Source organism: Cryptomeria japonica, chromosome 8, assembly GCF_030272615.1.
Source record: "Cryptomeria japonica chromosome 8, Sugi_1.0, whole genome shotgun sequence".
In the NCBI taxonomy this organism is placed as follows: domain Eukaryota; kingdom Viridiplantae; phylum Streptophyta; class Pinopsida; order Cupressales; family Cupressaceae; genus Cryptomeria; species Cryptomeria japonica.
The window spans coordinates 508,551,440-508,574,997 of NC_081412.1; the positions used below are offsets into that span (position 1 = coordinate 508,551,440).

Genomic DNA, 23,558 nt, shown 5'->3' on the forward strand with positions numbered 1-23,558 from the left:
ATGGTAACTTACAGTTTGCGTCTCTCAAATCTTGCCCAAAATATCACAAAAATAATCCTGGCAAGCCTGGGGTTGGATGCCAAGGCGTTCTACCACTCTCACTTCGCAAAGTGCACATCAAGAATGCGGATAAATAGGTATTCATCGCAACAAAAAAATATCGGGGAGGAGACTCTGAGATCTCATGCAGATACCGGGTGCCTCACAATACTTTACCAAGATGATGTGGGAGGCCTTGAGATTCGATCCAAGGATGGCAAGTGGTTCAACGTCAAACCTCTCTCTCATTCATTTGTTATCAATCTGGGGGACTCTCTCAAGGTATGAAATTTTCTCCACACGAAATATCATTAAAGATGTTTATTATTCCTGCAAGACAAAAAATATTAAGCATGAATGGTGAATATGAGTACAGGCGTGGACTAATGGCAGATACCACAGCGCAGATCATCGTGTTGTTTGTAAAGGGTGGATAGATCGAATGTCTATTGCCTTTTTTAATTCATTTCCAATGGAGACAGAAATCTGGGCGCCTGAGGAACTTGTGGACAAGGACAATCCAAGGCGTTACAAGGCTTTCATATTCTCCCAATTCAGACGTGAAATAAGAACGAATACAGATGACAGAGAAAAAGCTACAGCTCTCGAACGATTCGCCGGCATGTAAAAAATAGATCTTTCGGGTGGTGTTGTGTTAGTTTAGCTTGGCTGTTCAGAAATGATAGGTATGATCTTAGAATCGTGCACGTTCAGTACCATTTCAGTATCAGGTGCTGGAAAACGTAACATCGCTGTTTTCTGGATAAAACTAAATTGCAAATCTGTGCATGTGTATCAAAGTATAAATTATGAAATATCGGTTCTTTATATGATAATTTTAGATTTGATCAATCGAAAACATAAGTAGGATTAAATGTGTTGATATCTTCTTTTATTAAAAAAATTTGTTATCTTGGTTTTAAATTTGAAAATGGTTTCTAAGATTTTGTCTATACAATTTCTTAAATTTTGAGTTCGATCACGAAGCATGTAAGTGAAGCAAATAAAGAAGGGGGATTAGAACAACAATTTCATAAATGATAAGTTCAGATTTTCTTTAAAAATTAGAGATAAATTTCTAATTTTTTATAATTATATAGAGAAAATAGTAATATATAAAATTGGTATACGAAAGCTACATCATTCTAATAGTTAGATATATAAATATTTTACAATTATGAATCTAAACCTTTCATTCTCTAGTTGTGTGTCTAAACATTTCAAATAAGAATGAATTTACACAACTACTTTAAAAATATTGAACCTTAACAATTTATTAAGATAATGATGACAAAACATAGATAAATGGGCTTTGTTTAGAAATATGTATCTTATTAGATTTGACAAAGAAATGAAATAAAAAGGGAATAAATGTATAGATTGAAACTTGAGATGAAGAGACTTTATGATAATGGCAACGAATTGTTAGGAATTGCTACAATAAAACATTTTATGTATCTACAATATCAAAGTGAGGTGTTTTCAGTTTTATAAATAATGTTAAATCTTTCTATGATAGTGAAGGAATCTTTCCTACTGCGCTATGCTTTTATCAAATCATATTGATCAGATTGATTATTTTTTTAATAGTTTGAAGGAAAATAGATAGATATCTAAATAGATAACAGTGATAAGTTAGAATGATAATGAGATCTTTAAACTTGAAAAAAATGTAACAGGTCATGAAATGATCTAGTGTAAGAGTTAGTGATATTAAATTTATTGATAAGAATTTTTTGTGTAATTAGAATCGATCATGAAAATTTATGATATAAAAAAGATGAGTAATTATATGTAATTAACACTCGGTACAATATTATAGTGTGTGATATGTGACTCTAAGAGATGAACAAAATGATCTGGGAATATTGTAGTTTTATGTATGTCATATGCATAAAATTTATACTTTTATTTTTAAATCTTGGATTGAGTTGGTCTAACACCATAATTAGCTTTGTACCTTGAAAATAGGGGTCATGAATACTCATATGACCATTAACATGATTATGTATAAGAACCCTTTCAACGGTGTAAAATTCACTAAAATCTTATACACTTCAATATAAAATGTTTTCTCTCTATTTTCTCTCATTTATATATTTTCTCTTCTTAAAAAAATTTACTAGTGTTTTAGTTCCTTAATACTAATAAGTAGCCTTACATCTGAAAATGAGATAATTAATAATTCTATTCTCTTATTTTGTTGAGGGAAAAAATATAATATATATGAAAAATCTCATATAGATTATTGAGTGGTTATTTTATGAAATGGAAGGCCTTGAAGATATTATCATTTTAATCTGATGGTTTGAGTATATCCCATATGCTACACTAGATAGTGAACTCCACATGATCCAAAATATCATCTATAATAAAAAAAAAATTCACAAGATAGAGAAGCAAGGGAATGTTATGTTATCAATTGAGGGAATGTTATGTTATCAAACAATTGATTAAATGGAAACAAGATGATACAATATATATAATGATAGAAATAATTGTATATAAAAAAGGATAAAAAATTGGATTGATTATAATCATGAAATTTATATTAATTTTTTCAAATGAGACACCAAAATTTATTGTTTAAAGTAAAATAATGTAAATAAGAAAGAAATTGACTTGTATAAAAACTGGTCATCTAATAAACCTTGTTCATTAAAAATACATTTGATTAAGTTCAAATTAAAAATAATGATAAAAGATGCAAGGATGTAGGGTTGCATCCTTGTTAGAAGGTCATGTTAGGTTACATATTATAATTGATTCTTTCAAAAATATGGTAAAGGAGTAAAATACTTAGATTGAAATCTATTTAAAAAATTGGAAGGAAATTTCATATATATAGCTTTGATAGCATGCAATATTTGATAATGAAATCCAGAGGAGCCAACAATTATCTATAACCAAAATAACCTTCCACACAAGAGATAACCAATAAAATTGATATATTGTAAAAATAATTTATTCAATGCATCTAAGATCGTATATTTTGTATAATGATAAAACAATTGAATATATTGTAGTGCCCCTCCCTCTTTTGGTTTGGTAGACTTTGTGATTTGTGTTCCATGTGGTTCAAACCTTATTCTGGTGTTGGTTGATTTTGGTCTTGGTGTGTGCTGCATGTCTATGCTTCCTAGATTTCTATATGACTATAATGTTTCATGTTATGTGGATGGTTAGAATTTTATCTTGATGTTCGTAGATTTACATCTTCTTTGATCATTCATCTCTAATGTTGTTATGTGGTTGTGTTTAGTGTTTGTATAGTATTGTCTTCGATGCAAACATATGATGAAATTTATGATGTGATTATTAGATGTTATTCATACATGATATTTCATTAGTCTATCTATGAGTTCTTAATATTTATCGATGTATACTAATTTGATGTGCACTGTTTCCATGTTTGATGTGCTTGGGTGAGAGGGAAAAGCATCGCATTTCTCTCTATGGGCATGCTACCTCGCTTCTATTCCCTACTCATGGTATGTTATTTTGTGGTTCATATATATATATATATAGATATATATATATATATATATATATATATATATATATATATATATATATATTCTCGATGGTTTGTTTATGCAACTGCATGTACCGAACATCGACTCCACCTGAATTTTCAGGTCTAAGTGTGCTCTCTAACCCAATGGTAAAGTGGACAAGCATATATCAGTCAAACCCCCATCGGGCACCCTAGTCTGTTTTTGGTCAAGTCTTGTCAGTTATTACCTTATATTAGTACTCTGTGTTTTGAATTGTCGTATAATTGTTGCTCTTGCTTATAGTTAGTAATATTGAGAAATAATTATTATTTTAGCCCCTCATCTTATTTGGGATGTGGTTAATTAATTAATTAAAAAAATTTGGAAATTGGTGGAAAATTAAGATTTAAATTATTTAATTAATTCAAAAATAATATTTGTCTGTTTCAAGATCAATTAATTATTATTATTTATATTTTCTTCATTTGATTTATTCATTTAGTAACTTGAGGGCCTAGATTATTTTATAAATTGGAAGGATTAATTGAATAATAAATTATAAACTTTTCAATTTAGTATTTTCATTACACTAGTAATATATTATTAAATTACAATTTTTTTTAATTTTTTATTTCAAATTAATTTTTAAAGAAAAGAATTAATATTAAATTAGAATATTTGCATGTGAGTGGGAGTTACAAACTAATAAATAAAATAATTAATATTTTTAATTAATGGAGGAATCTGCATGTCAGTAGTTACATTTTGAAAAAAGCTAGTGGTTGCCTGAATGCTCTTGCTTTGTATTTTTCATTTTTTCTCTTGGTCTTGGGGTTTTCAAAAAAAATTTGGGGGATTTGTTTTGGAAGTTTGGGTCGAAGCTTGTTGAAGCTCTTAGATTTTGGATTGTGCCATGCATCCCTTGGAAATTTTCAGTCTTCTTCTCCGTTCCTTAATATCGAATAAGGTAAGGATTTGATATTTTCTTCTCTTGCATGCTATTATTTTGTTTAAATCGAATAAAATTTACAATTTCTCTTTTATTGAAAACGTGCAATGTAATGGATTTATCTTGTAATTGGGGGTTGGCTAATCGAATTTTATATTTCTTGGATCACAAATTTTTTTTTTTTGTAGTTTGGTTTTGAAATTTGATATTCGAATGATTCAATATGTTTGCCTCTTAGGGCAGGTCCCCATGCGGCTGCTAAGCTTGTTTTTGTTAGCAGCCACTACTCAATAACTTTAGGAGCAATTTATATAGCTGGTGGCCCCATGGATATTTAATTTTACTCATCTTTGAACCAATTACCTTAAATTTTAGTTTTAGATGAAAAAATGTATGTAATACTTTTGGAGTAAATTTAGGAGAAAATATTGGAGGCAAATAAAAAGGAGGGAAAGAAATTTGTGGAGCCACATATCATTTTTCTCAATAAGCAGTTGCTGCTTATTTTTAGCCCCCCCTTTTTTTCAAAGCTTATTTTTAATTTCTAAGCAGTAGCTGCTCCACTAAAATAGGGAGAGATTCCAATTATCCAATTCCCCTAAATAAAAATTTGCATGGGGACACATCAGCTGCTTAAATTTAAGCAGATAATACACTTAAGCAGCTGCATGGGAACAGGGGGTTAGATCTCTGTGAAATCGATTTTTATTTGTTTTTGGAGAAGATTGGATTATTTTATCCATGTAAATGTATTGTTTTGTAACTATATATATATGTTATTTTTTATTTATCTGCAATTTATGAAATGCTTGCGAATATCGTTGGTCTGTGTCAAGGTGTTGTTCTTCCTGCATACTGCGGTTGCAATGTATTTTTGGGGAGCCACTCACGCAGTGGGTGGGCTCACTACCACAGTCATGGGGAGACCTATGTCTGTGGGGAATCCCTCCCCATTACCGTGAGGTGGGGGTACCCACAACCCCACGACTTCCCTTCCCGTGCTCTTGAATTAACCCGCAGACATTGTAATTAAATTTCGATGCTTCTTTTTATGGTTTCATTTTTCGATGGTATGCTTTGGTTTATATATATATATATATATATTCATGATAAGTACAAATTGGTTTATATATGTCGTGTTAAGGTGTAATTTGGTTTATAGATAAATAAATATTAAATCATGACATGGTATAATTTAATTTTGTATATATATATATCATGTTTGAAATTTTGAATCTCTTTTGACATTTGATATGTAGTAAAATCATGTTTTCAAAATGGTATTAATATACGACGTTTCTGTTATTAGATGAAAATGAATTGATTGTCTTATCATTCAAATGCATTATATTAGAATTAAAGAAATAGTTAATGAATTGAACTTGGTTAAAGATTAATTAAAGTTAAATTTGGATTATGAAAATAGACTCTATAATGTTGTTTGGAAAATTGAAATAATGGATAGTTAATTTTGAATTTGAGTTCATAATGGTATAGATGTTAATTGATCTCTATAGTGTTGATGTATAATTGTAATCTTAATGCTTAGTTTTGTATTAACATGGTATTGCCTTGCACTGGTCTATCACTGAGGGGTGCTCAATTATGTCGAGTCTATAGGTTAAGGCACCATTGAGTCCTCCTTGCGTGTGATTTCTCCTTGCCTTGGTGTGTTGAGAGATTGGTGTTTTGCGTGATACCCTATCCCTATTGCCTTGAACCATCTAGATACTTATCATTTTCTAGCAAGTGGGTTAAGTCTTGCTAAGGTTGGAGTCTTGTCACTTTGTGTCTTGGATATCATGGCCTTGAGATTATTTTGAATCATAGGTGCAGGTACAGGGAGTGGCTTCTATTGGGGTCTGGGACCCAAAGTGGTCACCAGGGTAACCCAATAGAATTTTTGTAATCAAATGATAACCTAATTAATGAACTTGGGTGGCTAGTTTGATCACACTAAATAAGATTCTTCTATGATGCCTCCTTATCCACAAACGCTCGTACAGGATTGAGGGTAAATGGATAAGGGCATGGAATGGTTTCCACCAACCTTGTCTCCTCGAAAGGTTGGTGTGGTCCACTAGTGAATGTATCAGGACCGAGGGTCAGGAGAGGTCACCAAGGTAACCAAGGATGGGGGCCGCGACCTAGTGAAGATCTACGAGGGTAATCCATGACATCCTAGTGATGACTCTCTTCCCCTGCAACCTAGTGGTAACCCTCATCTTTGTCCTTCCGTGTGTTGTTGAGTTTTCAGAAGTGGTAGATTTCCTCATGCTTGTTGCCCTTCTTGTGAAAGTGATTGAGTCTCTGATGTTAAGTTGTTATCTAAGTGTTCTCTGCTATTTATTTGTTATTTATGTGTCTTCTGTGATGTTCTCTTGTGAGCATCTTGCTTGTTAAGTTTAATTGATTCCTTGATAGTATTGATATGTTGGTTCCTTGGTGAGTCATGTTGGTACCCTGGTATGTCTTTCTTCTGCCTAGAGGGTCTGATAGATACCTCCTAGCACGGGGGGTGGACCTTATTGGTGCCACATGGTTGGGTGGAGTACTTTTCGTACCCATTGAGTTTGGCCCTTTCAGCTTCTTGTTCGTGGTGGCTAGGAGAAGATTCAAAGAATATTGTTTTGTACCAAATTCATGTATACTTCCCCACATGGGAATTTGTTGATTTGTATAATGTGGATTTGTCATTTTGTCAATGTAATTCTCAAGCATTGTGATGAGAATCTTGTATCCATGTACCTTTTTGTAATGTAATTTATATCAGTTCCTTGTAATTATATGAAATGATGTATAACCTTGTGTAGCATCGTTATGGGGCCTTGTGTACATCTGTTAATTGATTCATTATGTATTTGGTTTAACTTATTTTGGCATTTGTTTATGTTATATTAATTGATTTCAAAAAAAAAGTTCTCGCATTTTCTTGTTCTTGGATATTGTGTCCTTTGGGCCTCATGGCGAGGCATGACACTTGATATCAGAGCCCATGTTCAAACATTGGGTTCTCTCAGTGTTCTAGGGTTCGTTTGCTGTGTGTTTCTTGTAGTGTGTGCATAACTTTTATCGTTAGCCTATCTCATTCGTGTCGTTGTGTTGTCTAGTAGGATGCTAAGAGCACATGGAAGAGGTCATTGTAGAGGTCAAGCTAGAGGATGTGGCAGAGTGGTAGCAACTAATAGTACCCCCTCTCAGAGTTCCCACGGGAATTTTGATAATCAGGAATGTGAGTAGTCTGCGTCAACAGGGAAGCGATTGCAGGTGTGATCTACAAGGAAGCTAATATAGAAGCATATGCTATATCCAAGGAAGCATCAGATGGGATTGTTCTCATTTGTTGGGATGAATATTTAAACATTCAATAACTTCAAAGATTTAATCGGATAGCATCTCTAGTGACAACAGTTAATCTTTCTCTTTATTGTGCCTTCGCAACATGAACCATTTGGTATGAATACTTTCTTGGTTTCAAAGTATATGTCAAAATATTATATGATAGGCATTTATTTTGGCCATCAATCCTACCTTTGGTTTGTGGTGTCCTTTTCAAAATTAAAAATAAATGAGAATTTCAAATTTAAATTGTAAACAAAGTGACTAGTTAAAGTCTGTAATAATAGAAAGATATCATTAATAAGCCACCTACCTGCCAACACAAAGGTTTAGTTGGAGCAACTAAGATGGAGTCTGAAGTTACTTTTAGCCAACTTGGTGTTTTCTTAAATTAATAGTTCCAGCCAAATGATGAGACATCTGATAAATTTTGGAAGATGTTTAGTTAAAATGAAGGAAACTAGATCATTTGGGTGGTTACTTTGGTAGAAATCATTAAATAGTTTGGTAGTGGTATGTTCCAAGGAGGTTTGATGAGGTCATCATAATCTAGTAAATATTCTTGAAAGATTGAAAGGATGCATCTTTTAAAAGATTGAGGAGCTTGAACTGGCGACATGGCATGATTATGGGGTCTTCTTCTAAAAACCGAATCTTGGAAAAAAGAATAAGTGTTGCCTTTTCTCCCAAGCCTAGTTAATAAAGGAAACTCATAAAAGATGGTAGGAAGGAGAGAGAATGTTGGGTACAGTTATTAATGAAAGTTTTCCTTATCATGGTGTTATTTTGAATCTGGGCTTTATCTTGCTATTCATTCTTCCTCAAACTACACTCCTTTAATCTCGACTACTATTTCCCTATGAGTGAGAATATTTTCCTCCATCTCACTATAATCATGGTTGATCATTTTGGTTTTATAGTAAGGGCATTCCCAGACCCTACATCTTGCTTCGGAGTGGACACTCCAGCTTCCCTTGCTTGCTTGACCCATCAAGTCTCTTAAATTCCTAATCAAAGGCTAAAAAGGCTTCTCCATAGCACATAATTGATGGTCATTTTGGTAGTTAAATTAATCTTGTATCACAATCACCTGCAAAGGAAGGAATACCCAAGGGATAATGTTGTATCTCTTCAAGATTTGTGGCTTCATTGCTAGATAACCATGTTCCCAAAATGGAGGTAATGGCTCTAGCCTACCATTTGTTCGATGAAGAATTGTTTGTAGGCTTGGATTCAATTCTTCAACATGCTCTACATGAGATTGGGCTATCACGGCCTAGGAATCTGATTCTTTTTTCTGTGCTCGAAGAAACCATTAATTGTTACCCTTCCTCCTTGACTTCAAAGGCCCGAATCTTATGCGGCATAGGGCCTTTGCAACAATGGCATACAGGAACCTAAAATGGAATTTTTTGGGGGATGAACCTAAAAACCAAGATAGAGAGGATGAATTTAGAGATTTTTCCATAATGAATGAATTTTTTGAACCATAATTGGAGCATGATGGTCCACCTACAAGCGAGGTTGACTGAGGTGCAACACAAGTGGCTAATGGCCAAGGGTGGAATGGTGAAGGAAGAGGCGGTGGCAGAGGTAGGGGCCGACTGTGAGGTAGGGGGAGTGCTCGGAGTTGAGGTTGTCCATCCTCCAATCTAAGCTCCTGCCTTTGATTGGAATTGGGCAAATGATATTTTTAGTTTTAAACTTATAAACTACTTTGATAATTTTATTTTAGTTCTTATGATGTATGTAGAATCTATTGAGAAGTTTTTGGGATATGAGTCTTATCAACCTTTTAGTTAATTGCCTTTAAGAATTACTTGGTGCTAAATTTAGCTAAATGTTTTCCTAGACCATGTCTGCTTTATACTTCTGTGCTAAATTTTGCATAATACAATTACTCAGGCTATGTTATTTACTGGCAAAAAAAATTAATTGTAACATTTGTGACATTACTAGATTTGCTAGGTGATTATATATGTTGATAGTACAATCAATTACATGGTAAAAAATCTAAGGAAAAATAGATGTGTTTGAGCTATGTTTCATGTTTAGAGCTGAAGTTGAGGGATGATGAGGAAGGGATGATTCTTATGTCATATGTTGTATAAAAGATTAAAATAAGTACTTTGATCATATGTCAAAAATATAATGTATTTAAAACTAATGAAATCAATTATAGAAATGATGAAGAGATTGATTAAAGATGACTTCTTTCATGTTATTAAATAGAAGCTAGGAATGTGAAGATTTCTATAACTTCTTGAGAAAAATAATATTTAACTCTTTGCTCAATCCTAAAATAAATTTAATTATTCAATAGACAAATCATGTCCTAACATGATATATGGATAAATTGGATCCTAAGATAATAACATAAACTAAGATCTACATGGGGTGAACGTCTTTGTTGAATAATATTTTTCATGTAGGATTTCTTTTGTTCTTCACATTAATTAGCTCAATCATAGGTAGTGGCAACATGGAGTAGAATTGATTTTGGAACCTGTTATAGGGCTATGCTATATCGAACTCTTAAGGTTATAGATTATGTTAATGTTTATTTGTAGGCTTTTAGAACTCCTAATTGTTTTCTACAAAACAATACTTACTTTTCCTTCATTAGAAGTCCTATTCAATCCTTGGTGCATCCATTTAATTTGAGGTGTATTCATTTTAACTTATTATGAGTTATTTTATTGGTAAACTTATTTTGTGGAATAAATGCACCCATTTCGTGTATTAATACATCTATGAAATATTTTATTCTTGTATTCAATAGACAATGTATATGTTTTAAATGATAGTAGGATTTATTTTCTTTGTCTTTTTAATCCATGCTAACATATTATATGCTTATCCAAATTTGTTTTGTTTAATTTGAGTCTTGTAAATACTATTTAGTGTTAAGCATTCTCTTTCCTACATCATTATATAAGTTTCTCTCATTTCTTGAATTGCTAGAGAGTTACCATCAATCTTCTATTAACCGATCAATTTCCTGTACAACTAATTTTGTATACATATAAAAAATTTCAAAGTGGTGGAGTGAGGTTTATGCACTAAATACAAGTTGTCACTCATCATAATTGTCTCAAGCCAAAGGAATAGAGGATGGATAAAATCATCAAACTCATCACTAGAATTGTATCCAAATTAATATTGGATTGCAAAACGTGTGAATAAATTCGCTTATGGTTGTAAACACCTAGTGAATACAATTGTATGCCTTGATAGAAATCGATAGTAAAATCAAAACCTTTGTGATAATGGATGATAAAATAGAAGGAGATTTTGGGATATGTGTAAGATTTTGTGTTGAGGTGAGCCTTGTATCACCTTGGATAGAAGAGATGGAATTCATAGAAGTCTAGGAAATGGAAACATAAAATAAAGAGGGACATACCATGAACAAAATGCAAAATTTATGCAAATCTATAGCTTCGAATTCAAGTCACTTATAGATTTTATCTAATATGTTGTATTGCTTCTAACAAGAAGAAAAAGAAAAAGAAAGAAATAAGTCTTTAGAAAGATTCCAAAAATGAAAAAAAATATATAAGAGCTTTCCCATAGAAAATGCTCTCCTTGCCCTACACAACAAAAATAAAGCTATAATAGAATATGCTAGATTTGCAAACATGGGAGTAAAAGGGAGCAAATGAGTGAACAAATTCTCAAGAATCTATAGGTTGCAAGGTGAGTTGAGGTACCATTCTCTTCCTCCCATCGGCTTTCTATAATTCCTTGGACAAAGTTCTTACAATGTACAACAAACTTAGAGGATTTCTTGTTTGTCTTTAGTCTAGTGCTCCAACTTGTCCTCTGAGATGTTGTTGTCATGTCTACAATCTAGAAATGTCCCTACATTGTGACCAACCCCTGATTTCTTGGTGGCATCATAAGATATCCCTAGGGTCATTTTAGGGAAAAATAAATTTGATTTTATTAGATGTTGTTCCAGCTAGATGAGTTTACTCGATGTTATCCTTCCATTAAATATGTGAAATAATATTTGAATTCTAAAAGACATGTGGATTACAATTATGAATAGATCTTAATGTATTTTACTTAAAAATATTAAATTTGCATCGAATAACCTCTATCTCTATATTGGAATAAGATGTATTGCCCATATGACCTTTCTTATCTATCAAATTATTCAACAATTAAGAATAAATATTAACTACAACTAGACTAGAAACACAAGCCACCATATTTAGTTTATTAGATGGTATCAACGAAATATACATATCATATTATTTTATTGAAAATTCCAATTATCAAACCATGGGTATGGCAGCGAAAGTGTCAATCAAATTCACAAAATTTATTCCTTTATGGTGTGTAATATCGTGGATGATTGTCGTCAACTAACTCTGCTGGAGCCCATATTTCTTTATCATAAGGAAAGTGTACAAACCAAGCGATAGACAGCCGATCCGTCCACCCTTTGAAAACTACCTAGTGCTCTGCGCTGCGGAATATGCGGTTCGTTCATGTCTACAAGTGCACCCATAAAAATATATTTATATTTATGTTAACAAGGATCAAATGATGAATCACGGAGTGTGATTCGAAATGTTGATGAAAAAATATATGCAATCGAATCCAAAAAAATACAGTACTAGTTAATGAACTAACACGATCGACAACCAGGAAAACATTTTAATTCATTTTTATTTGGTCAATCATAATAATTAATGTGTCGATTTCACAAATTGTTTTCCTTTATGACATCAAATTTGATTGTTAAATGTGAAGCCCATATCTTCTTCCTTTGTTATCAACGTAGGCGACTCTCTATTAACTAGTAGTATTTTTTAGTGGTGTTCGTCGATTATTTATCCGGATGCCACGTCAGGATTCTTGTCCTGCCGCAGTGTATTTATGCACAAAGACACTTTCTAAATAAATATAAAATATCGATAAACCAAACCGACACTCCTCCACAAAGTCACATTATTATTAATTTTAATAATATATTTAACTTTTATAGCTTGGTCTCTACTATTTTGGTCTATGCCCTATTCTTTTTTTTACTTATTATAGGTGATTGTTGTCAATGGTTTTATACTTATTTTATTGTAATAATTAAAGAATTTTGATGATGACCGGTAGGTATCTAAATAGTCTTAGATAAATTAAGGTTAAATATAAATGATGCATATATCAATATATTGTGAATGATTAAGATAATCAGTAATTAAATATATTTTTTAAATATTGTTAAAAAAAAATTTTATGTAAAATCTTGTGTTAGATTATGACTTTAACATTATTTCTTTGTAGAGAATATAAAATTATATCACACTTCTATTTACTTGAATTTTTTATAATTAGTTTTCTTATTTTTTTCATAATAAAAATTTGAACATATAATAATTCGTATATCAATAGTTGATTTTCTAGACTTCCAAATCATAATATCTATGAATATTTTCCTATTACAAATAGTTATTTATACTTATATTCTTTTTAATTGATACTGTATGATGAGACATTTCCAATAAAAAAAATTAGAGTTTGTTTGTTAATTCTATGCTACCAACTGTCTTGCAAGAAATTTGTTTATTCAAGATACTTTGATATGTTTTAATAAACATGTTGTCTTACTTAATTTCTCAACAAACTGTTTAGAATTATTTTTAAAAAAATAGGCTTATCAACCCATCATTTTTTGTGATTATTTTAAAAATTTATTAAATTATAAATGTTTTAGCTATCCTATATATCTTTTTACTTAAAAAAGATAAGTCAAAGTGTGTAACCATGTTATATAGTAATATGTAAATAGTGAGTGTATTCAACAATTCATTTAGTTCATGACTAAAATTGTATTCTTAAACTATAATTCGTCATTTTAATTTAAGATTTCAAAACACATGCTTTAATTAAAATATTGAATAAGATAGTCGGATTGCAGAATAGCTTTATGTTGAAGTTAGATGATATATACTTCTCACAAGTTTTGTTTGTCCATTGTATAGTGTGATGGCTAGTTGATTGTTTATTGTTCTAAAATTACAAATTGACAATAGGTAGGTAGGTTAAATGGGTATGAAGGACTGAGTTTTGAATCCTTTATATTATATGATCTATGATATAGAGCTAGGAACTGTTATGAATCACAGTCTTATTTTCTGACTATTATGTTATCTAAAAAATGGTAGACACATTATTATGTTGGTATAATGCAACCAAATTTCAAAAGCATGTGGCAGGTTATTGTTCAAAATAATTCTACTAAAATAATTTGTCCAGCTTAGCTTGGTTAGTTTACAAAAAGATTTACATAAAGACTAACAAGATTTTTGAGGCATTATCCAGGTATGACAGGGGTCACCAAATAAGCTTTGTTTTCTCCATCTCATTTCATTTCCAACCTCGACCTATTATCAATAAAAAAAAAAATTATTGCATAAGTTCGTCCACACCTCCCAGAGTAAATCACCTATTAATTTTGGGAGAATGTTATTAATGAACCCTCTTTGCTAAAAAAAATCATCTATTAGTATTCAAATTGTGTGTGTGTGTGTGTGAGTGATACCATAATTTTGTATGTAGAACAAACAATAGACATAAACATAAGATTTCGGTAATCATTTTAAGGTGGTGTGATATTCAAATTTTAATGATATTCAAATTTTCATATTACTTTTGACCTATTTTCATATAATAAATTTGATCCTATTGTACCTCTAAACACACATTTGGTTATCTTTTCTTGTTGTTTACCATACCATTACTCGCATACTTCATAAATTTTCTCTTATGTCGAAAAACTCCTCTATCATTCAACTTTTAAGTTGACAAACTTGATGTCATAAAGGAAAATGATTTGTTAGCTCGACACATTAACTTTTATGATTGAATGTAGCGAAAATAAAATAAATTAAAATGTTTTCCTAGCTGTCGACCGCACTAGTTCATTAATTAGTAGTATTTTTTAGTCGTGTTCCTCAATTATTTATCTGTATGCCACGTTAGGATTCCTGTCCTGTCGCAGTGTATTTATGCACAAAGTCACTTTTTAAATAAATATAAAATATCCATCAACCAAACCAACACTCCTCAACAAAGTCACATTATTATTATTTTTCATAATATATTTAACTTTTATAGCTTGGTCTTTTCTATTGTTGTCTACGGCCTATTCTTTTTTTAACTTATTATAGGTGATTGTTGTCACTGGCTTTATACTTATTTTACTGTAATAATTAAAGAATTTCGATGGTGACAGGTATCTAAATAGTCTTAGATAAACTAAGGTTAAATATTAAGATAATTAGCAATTAATTATATTTTTTTTTAATATTGTGAAAGAATTTGTTTATATAAAACCTTGTGTTATATAATGATTATAGCATTATTATTATTTAGAATATAACATTATATTACATTTCTATTTACTTAAATTTATTCTAATTAATTTTCTTATTTCTTTTCATAATTTAAATTTGAATATATGATAATCTGTATATTAATAGTTCGTTTTCTAGACTTCGAAACCATAATATCTATGAATATTTTCCTATTACAAACACTTATTTATACTTATATTATTTTTAATTGATATTGTATGATGAGACATACCAATAAAAAAATTAGAGTTTGTTTGTTAATTCTATGCTACAACCTATCTTAAGGAAATTTGTTTATTCAAGATACTTTGGTATATTTTGAAAAACATGTTGTCTTACTTAATTTCTCAACAAAAATTATTTAGAATAATTAATATTTTTTTTAGGCTTATCAACCCATCATTTTTTTGTGATTATTTTAAATGTTTTAGTTGTCCTATATATATTTTTACTTAAAAAAGATAAGTCAATGTGTAACCATGTGATATAGTAATAGGTAAATAGTGAGTGTATTCAACAATTCATTTACTTCATGACTAAAATTGAACTTGTAACCTGTAATTCATCATTTTAATATAATATTCCAAAATACATGCTTTAATTAAAATATTGCATAAGATTGTCCACACCTCTGAAAGTAAATCACCTATTAATTTGGGGATAATGCTATTAATTAACCCCCTTTGCTAAAAAAATCATCTATTATTATTGAAATTGTGTGTGCATGTGTGAGTGATACCATGATTTTGTATGTAGAACAAACAATAGACATAAACACAATATTTTTTTAATCATTTTAAGGTCATGTGACATTCAAATTTTAATATTACTTTTGACCTAATATCATAGAATGAATTATTACAATTGCATACCAATAGATAACCTATTATTCTATTGAATTTGACTCATTCCTCAATCATTTTTTGCAACCATTTTCACCTAAACCCATAGATTGGACCCTATTGTACCTATAAACACACATTTAATTATCTTTTCTTGTTATTTGCCATACCATTACTCACATACTTAAAAAAAATTCTCTTATATCGAAAAATTCCTCTATCAGTGAACTTTTAAGTTCACAAACTTGAGAATGTGTTAAAACCAAGTTTCTAGTTCTTTATAAATAATCCAATTTCCTTCATCATGTAGCCAAATTTTGAGTTGTACAAATTTTCCAAATGCAAACTAAAACCAATTAAGAAACATAACGAAAATGGAAAGCCAAATAAAAAACAAATTTGAAATATTTATAGGTGACATAAGATTTCTTGTGAACCAAGATGCTCTTACACCAGATACATTAGGTAAGTGAAATATTTCATGAAACTAAAAATCATGAACATTCAAGTGATTTGATAATGGGTATCCCATACTCAAAATAATTCAAAACCTTGTATCCAAGAAGCTTTATTTGTTGGTCGTCTTTTCCATCAGATGAGATGCTCCACATATTCATTTCCCTTTGTTCACTTAATCACTTGAGAATCAATCACCTTGCCAATCCATTTGAAATTTCTTTTATATAAATAATATATCCATTCAAATGCATCTTAAAATTCTGAATTTGAATTTTCTTGCATACTTGATTGTCGCTCCATATTACAATATACAAAGAAGAAGAAAGATCTTCCTAAGTTGGTCTCCCATCCTCACATAAAACCTTTAGATGTGAAGCAACATAAGAGTGGATCAAGTATTGTTTAGATTTAGACAATTTGATTGTTTTTTAATATTTGTTAGTCTACTTTCATTTCTAATAAAATTTGATTGTGTCAAAAAGGAACCCTCTTATTTTAATGAAAAACAAAAATTTAAATTCAATTAAGAATAGGCTTTAAAATGCATCGCAACATTACAGTGCCATGTGGTAAATACCAAAGAAAATGGTTACATCGTTGCCGATTTCAACGATTTATTAACTTGTATGAAAAGTTGTCTACAATCAATGATTTCGTCGATTATTACAATATAGCTGACAAACCAAGACTAATTCGCAATGTTCTATGCATTTTCGTCGTTCTTGCAATTTTTAAGCAATTACTTTGGATATATCTGCTCCGTCTATATCTGCAATTTGTTTCTTTAGCTTATCGGATGATTCCGTCGTAGAGACGTCCATTTTTTACAGCGATATGTCCTAGCTACACCTGAACATACATTAAAACAAGGAAACTTGAATACGGAGTGAGAAAACTCTTTGAGGTTTTTCTGTTCTGATATCGCAGCAATATAAATAATGTCTTCCTCGCTGCAATGTTCCCTTGAAGCCATTGTATCTGAAGTTGATCTTCCCGTAATCGACTTCTCAAAATTTCCACAAGATTTGGATGGTGAAGAACTGAGCCACCTTCAAGATTATCCCATCCTCGCCAGACTAAGAGAGGCCTGCACAGAATGGGGATATTTCCGTCTTGTCAACCATGGAGTTTCAGTAGAGCTTCTGGATAAGGTTCAGAATGTTAACCGAGATTTATTGTCCATGCCAAACGACGTTAAAGACAGGGCTACAACTTCTAGTCCATTCGATAGTTACTATCGAGGTCCCAACCATGAGACATTCAATATTGTCGAACCTTCGAAATCAGAATCTTTAGAGCAAATATGCTCAAAGATATGGCCAGAAGGGAATCTAAGTTACTGGTATGTTATTGATGTCTTAGTCTATTCCTTCCTCTTAAGCTATCTTATTAGCCTATTTCTCATTATTTGAATCCCTTTATGATTTATTTCGCAGCGAGACTATGGTAACGTACAGTTTGCGTGTCTCAAATCTTGCCCAAAATATAACAAAAATAATTCTGGCAAGCCTGGGGTTGGATGCCGAGGCCTTCTATCACTCTCACATCGCAAAGTGCACATCAAGAATGCGGATAAATGGCTATTCGTCGCAACAAAAAATTATCGGGGAGGAGACCATGATGTCTCATAAAGATCCCGGGTGCGTCACAATACTTTACCAAGATGATGTGGGAGGCCTTGAGATTCGATCCAAGGAGGGCAAGTGGTTCAACGTCAAACCTCTCTCTCATTCATTTGTTATCAATCTGGGGGACTCTCTCAAGGTATGAAATTTTCTCCACACGAAATATCATTAAAGATGCTTATTATTCCTGCAAGGCAAAAAAATATTAAGGATGAATGGTGAATATGAGTACAGGCGTGGAGTAATGGCAGACACCACAGCGCAGATCATCGCGTTGTTTGTAAAGGGTGGATAGATCGAATGTCGATTGCCTTTTTTAATTCATTTCCAATGGAGACAGAAATCTGGGCGCCTGAGGAACTTGTGGACAAGGACAATCCAAGGCGTTACAAGCCTTTCATATTCTCCCAATTCAGACGTGAAATAAGAACGAATACAGAAGACAAAGAAAAAGCTACAGCTCTCGAACGATTCGCCGGCATATAAAAAATAGAGCGTTCGGGCGGTGTTGTGTTAGTTTAGCTTGGCTGTTCAGAAATGATAGGTGTGATCTTAGAATCTTGCACGTTCAGTACCATTTCAGTATCAGGTGCTGGAAAACGTGACATCCCTGTTTTCTGGATAAAACTAAATTGCAAATCTGTGCATGTGTATCAATTATGAAATATCGGTTCTTTATTTGATAATTTAAGATTTGATCAATCGAAAACTTAAATAGGATTAAATGTGTTGAACTCTTCCTTGTATTAAAAAAAAAATTGTTATCTTGGTTTTAAATTTGAAAATGGTTTCTAGGATTTTGTGTATACAATTTCATAAATTTTGAGTTCCAAGATGTCGAAGCATGTAAGTAAACAAAATAAAGAAGGGGTTTAGATTCACAATTTCATAAATGATAAATTTAGATTGAGAGAAAAATTAGAGATAAATTTCTATTTTTTTATAATTATATAGAGAAAATAGTAATATATATAATTGGTCTAGGAAAGCTACATCACTCTAATAGTTAGGTATGTAAATATTTTACAATTATGAATCTAAACCCTTCATTCTCTAGTTGTGTGCCTAAACATTTCAAATAAGAATGAGTTTATACAACTACATTAAAAATATTGAGCCTTAATAATCTACTAACATAATGATGACCAAACATAGATAAATGAGTTTTGCTTAGAAGTATGTATCAGACAAACAAACAAAATAAAAAAGGAATAAATGTATATATTGAAACTTGAGATGAAGAGATTTTAAGATAATGGCAATGGATTGTTACTAAAATTTGAAATCAAATACATGAAATAGGTAGACTACGATGGATGTGCTTTCTAGAATACTGAATTGCATTTGAGTTTTTTGGATTAATTCTTATTCTATAGCCCTAATCCTCAAATTTGTATTTATGTCTAGATTGTGTAAATCCAAAACCTGAAATATTAGAAATTGTGGCAGCTACAATAAAACATTTTATGTATCTACACTAACAAAGTGAGTTTTTTTCAGTATTTCTATGATAGTGAAGGAATGTTTCCTACTGCCTTATGCCTTTATCAAATCATATTGATTGGATTGATTATTTTTTTTAATAGTTTGAAGGAAAATAGATAGATATCTAAATAACTAATGATGATAAGTTAGAATGATAATGAGATCTTTAAACTTTAAAAAATGTAATGGGTCATGAAATGAATTAGTGCAAAAGTTAGTGATATTAAATTTATTGATATGAAATTTTTATGTAATTAGAATCAATCATGAAAATTTATGATATTAAAAATATGAGTAATTATATGTAATTAACACTTGGTACATTATTATAGTGTCTGATATGAGACTCTAAGGGATGAAAAAAATGACCTGGGAATATCGTACTTTTATGTATGTCATATGCATAAAATTTTTATTTTTATTTGAGGAGACCATAAATTTCTTCAATCTTGGATTGGGTTGGTCTAAGACCACAATTAGCTTTGTACCTTGAAAATAGGGGTCAACAATACTCATGATCATTACCATGATTATGTATAAAAACCCTTTCAATTGTGTAAAAGTCACTAAAATCTTATACACTTCAATATAAAATGTTTTGTCACTATTCTGACTCATTTATATATCTTCCCCCCTTAACAAAATTTACTAGTGTTTTAACTCCTTAATAATAATAAGTAGCCTAACATATGAAAATAAGATAATCTATAATTCTATTCTTTTATTTCACTAAGAAAAAAATGTATAATATATATGACAAATCTCATATAGATTATTGAGTAGTTGTTTTATGAAATGGAAGGTCTTAAAGATATTAATCTAATGGTTTGAGTATATCCCATATGGTAAATTAGATAGTGAGGTCTACATGATCCAAAATATCATCTATAACAAAAATAAAATTTCACAAGAGAGAACCAAGGGAATGTTATGTTATCAAACAATTGATTAAATGCAAACAAGATGATACAATATATATAATGATAGAAATTATTGTATATAAAATAGGATAAAAAATAGTATTGATTATAATCATGAAATTTATATTATTTTTTCAAATGAAACACTAAAATTTAATGTCTTAAGTAAACTAATGTAAACAAGAAAGAAATTGACTTAGATAAAAACTAGTCATGTGATAAACCTTGTTCATAAAAATATATTTGATTAAGTTCAAATTAAAAATAATGATAAAAGATGCAATGATGTAGGGTTGCATCCTTGTTAGAAGGCCATTTTAGGTTACATATTCCAAGTGATTATTTCAAAAACATGGTAAAGGAGTAAAATACATAGATTGAAACCTATTTAAAAAATTGGAAGGAAATTTGATATATATAGATTTGATAGCATGTAATATTTGATAATGAAATCTAGAGAAACCAACAATTATCTACAACCAAAATAACCTTCCACACAAGAGATAAAAAATAAAAATGTTATATTATTAAAATAATTTATTCAATGCATCCAAGATCATATCTTTTGTATAATGATAAAAACCACTGAATATATAAACAAGGCTAATACTTTGGAAAAAATATGATGACTATAACTGTCTTAATCCTATGGATTGAAACATAAAAATTAAATCAATTGTGTACACTAATTTTTACTTTATTTAATAGGATCTAAAAGGTAGCCTAATAGGTAATATATCCCACTAAAACTAGCACTATATATGTTAAGTCAAATTACACTATGAATGATCTTCCAACAAATTGATCTCCTTATGAATTAATAATTGATGTAATCTCTAAGTTAGAATGGAAGGATGTGATAATAGAAAATGCACCATTAATCAATAGTTTGTAGTTAAAATCGTAGCCAACTATCTAATCTTCCTTAGATCATATAGCTCAATGAATAGTTGATGTAATCTCTAAATTATTTAAAATAAGATATTATGAAAGATATTGTAAACGACATATCTAATAAATAATATTACTCAATATATACTTATTTAATAGTCAACCATTTAATAACATCAACTATAATAATAGTAAATAGAAACTCAAATCTAAACCTACGCTCTTAAATAAAAGGAAAAAATAAATTTAGCTATTAAACTAAGTGAACAAACCAAAGATTGGTTCACGATGTTTTTTGCATTTTTTAAGCAATTAATATAGATATATCAGTCCAGCCTATCTTGCATTGTTTCTTTAGCAATTGTTTTCAGCGATATGTCCAAGCTAGGTCTTAAAATGCCATCTCAGGAGAGCCGTTTTAAAAGGAACAAACCTGAATATGGAATGATAAAACACTTGGAATTCTTCTGTTCTGCTGTTGCAGCAATATAATCAATGTCTCCCTCTCTCCAATTTCCCCTTGAACCCATTGTATCTGATGTCGATCTTCCCGTAATCGACCTCTCCAAATTTCCACAAGAGTTGGATGATGAAGAACTAAGCCACCTGGGAGATCATCCCATGCTCGCCAAACTAAGAGAGGCCTGCATAGAATGGGGATTTTTCCGCCTGGTCAACCATGGAATTTCAGTAGAGCTTCTGGACAAGGCACAGAACGTTAGCCGAGGTTTATTGTCCATGCCAACCGAGGCTAAAGAGAGAGCCACAACCTCTAATCCTTTCGATAGTTACCATCGAAAGAATAATTTTGAGACATTCAGTCTTCTCGACTCCTGTAAATCAGAATCTCTAGAACAAATGTGTTTAAAGATATGGCCTGAAGGGAATCACAGTTTCAGGTATGTTTTTCATGTCCGCTTTTCCTTCCTCTAAAGTTATCTCGTTAGCCTATGTCTCATTATTTGAATTCCTTTCTTATCGTTTGGCAGCGAGACGATGGTAGCCTAGGATTTATGTGCCTCAAATCTCGCGCAAAAAATCAGTAAAATAATTGTTGCAAGCCTTGGATTGGATGCCGTTGCCCTCTACCGTTCTCACTTTGGAAAGTGCATCTCAAGATTGAGGTTAAATGGGTACTCATCGCACCAAAAAAGTATAGGTGAGGAGACTCTGGGATCTCATGCAGATCCCGGGTGCCTCACAATACTTTACCAAGATGATGTGGAAGGGCTTGAAATTCGATCTCAGGAGGGCAAATGGTTCAGCGTCAAACCTGTGTCTCATTCATTTGTTGTCAATCTTGGGGACTCACTCAAGGTATGGAATTTTCTCTTTGCCTCCAATTATCATTTAATGTGATCATTATTCCTGTACGCCAAAAGAGAATTATGAATGGTGAATATGAGTGCAGGCGTGGAGTAATGGTAGATACCGCAGTGCAGAGCATCGCGTTGTTTGGAAAGGGTGGATGGATCGTATGTCTATTGGGTTTTTCACTTCATTTCAAATGGAGACAGAAATCTGGGCTCCTCAGGAACTTGTGGACAACAACAACCCAAGGCGTTACAAGCCTTTCCTCGTCTCGCAACTCCTACATGAGATTCGACATAATCAAGAAGACAGAGAGAAAGCTACTGCTGTCGAACGAATTGCCGGCGTATAAATAAAAAATAGTGTGTTCGCGCAGTTTGCCTTTCCAAGGATAATTAACATCAAAATTAGTTTATAACTGGTCATTAGATTTAGTAGTTTCAGAATTCAACTTTTTATTCTGTTATATTTACTAAGTCTATATGTGTAGAACTTTTATTCACCGAAATTACTGCACAAGTTTTATGTCTTATGTATTCTCCATGTATTTGATCTGCAAATTATTATTTTACTTTCATTATTATTCTGTACTCTTTAAAAGGGTTGTTTTATCTTTCTCTATTATGTTTTTGCGATATTATATGTTTTGTATAACATCTAGGGTATGTGATCTAATTGGCTTGACAATTAATCTAATGTATCTTTGTAAAATCTACAAGATATTAGGGCATTATTGGAAGTTTGTAGATGATCAGGTTTTATTTATTTATTTTAAAAATGTGTTGTATGCAATTTTTCCTTTCTGATATGTTTTTTCCATATATTTGTGTATGGCTA

General features: G+C 31.2%; 3 protein-coding genes across 3 annotated transcripts; all 3 read left to right on the top strand.

Moving 5' to 3' along the window:
- LOC131057212 (2-oxoglutarate-dependent dioxygenase DAO-like) lies at positions 1-667 on the top strand. Its single transcript, XM_057991398.2, has 2 exons — positions 1-321; positions 416-667. Exons 1-2 carry the CDS (start codon positions 1-3, stop codon positions 665-667), a joined length of 573 nt encoding a protein of 190 aa, XP_057847381.2.
- Positions 668-17,427: 16,760 nt separating this feature from the next.
- LOC131057222 (2-oxoglutarate-dependent dioxygenase DAO-like) lies at positions 17,428-18,600 on the top strand. The gene is made up of 3 exons (XM_057991408.2): positions 17,428-17,831; positions 17,926-18,253; positions 18,349-18,600. The coding sequence occupies exons 1-3, from the start codon at positions 17,428-17,430 to the stop codon at positions 18,598-18,600; spliced, it is 984 nt and encodes a 327-aa protein (XP_057847391.2).
- A 3,305-nt stretch (positions 18,601-21,905) lies between these two features.
- Positions 21,906-23,073, top strand: LOC131057221 (jasmonate-induced oxygenase 1-like). The gene is made up of 3 exons (XM_059210466.1): positions 21,906-22,309; positions 22,454-22,727; positions 22,822-23,073. The coding sequence occupies exons 1-3, from the start codon at positions 21,906-21,908 to the stop codon at positions 23,071-23,073; spliced, it is 930 nt and encodes a 309-aa protein (XP_059066449.1).
- Positions 23,074-23,558: the final 485 nt, after the last annotated feature.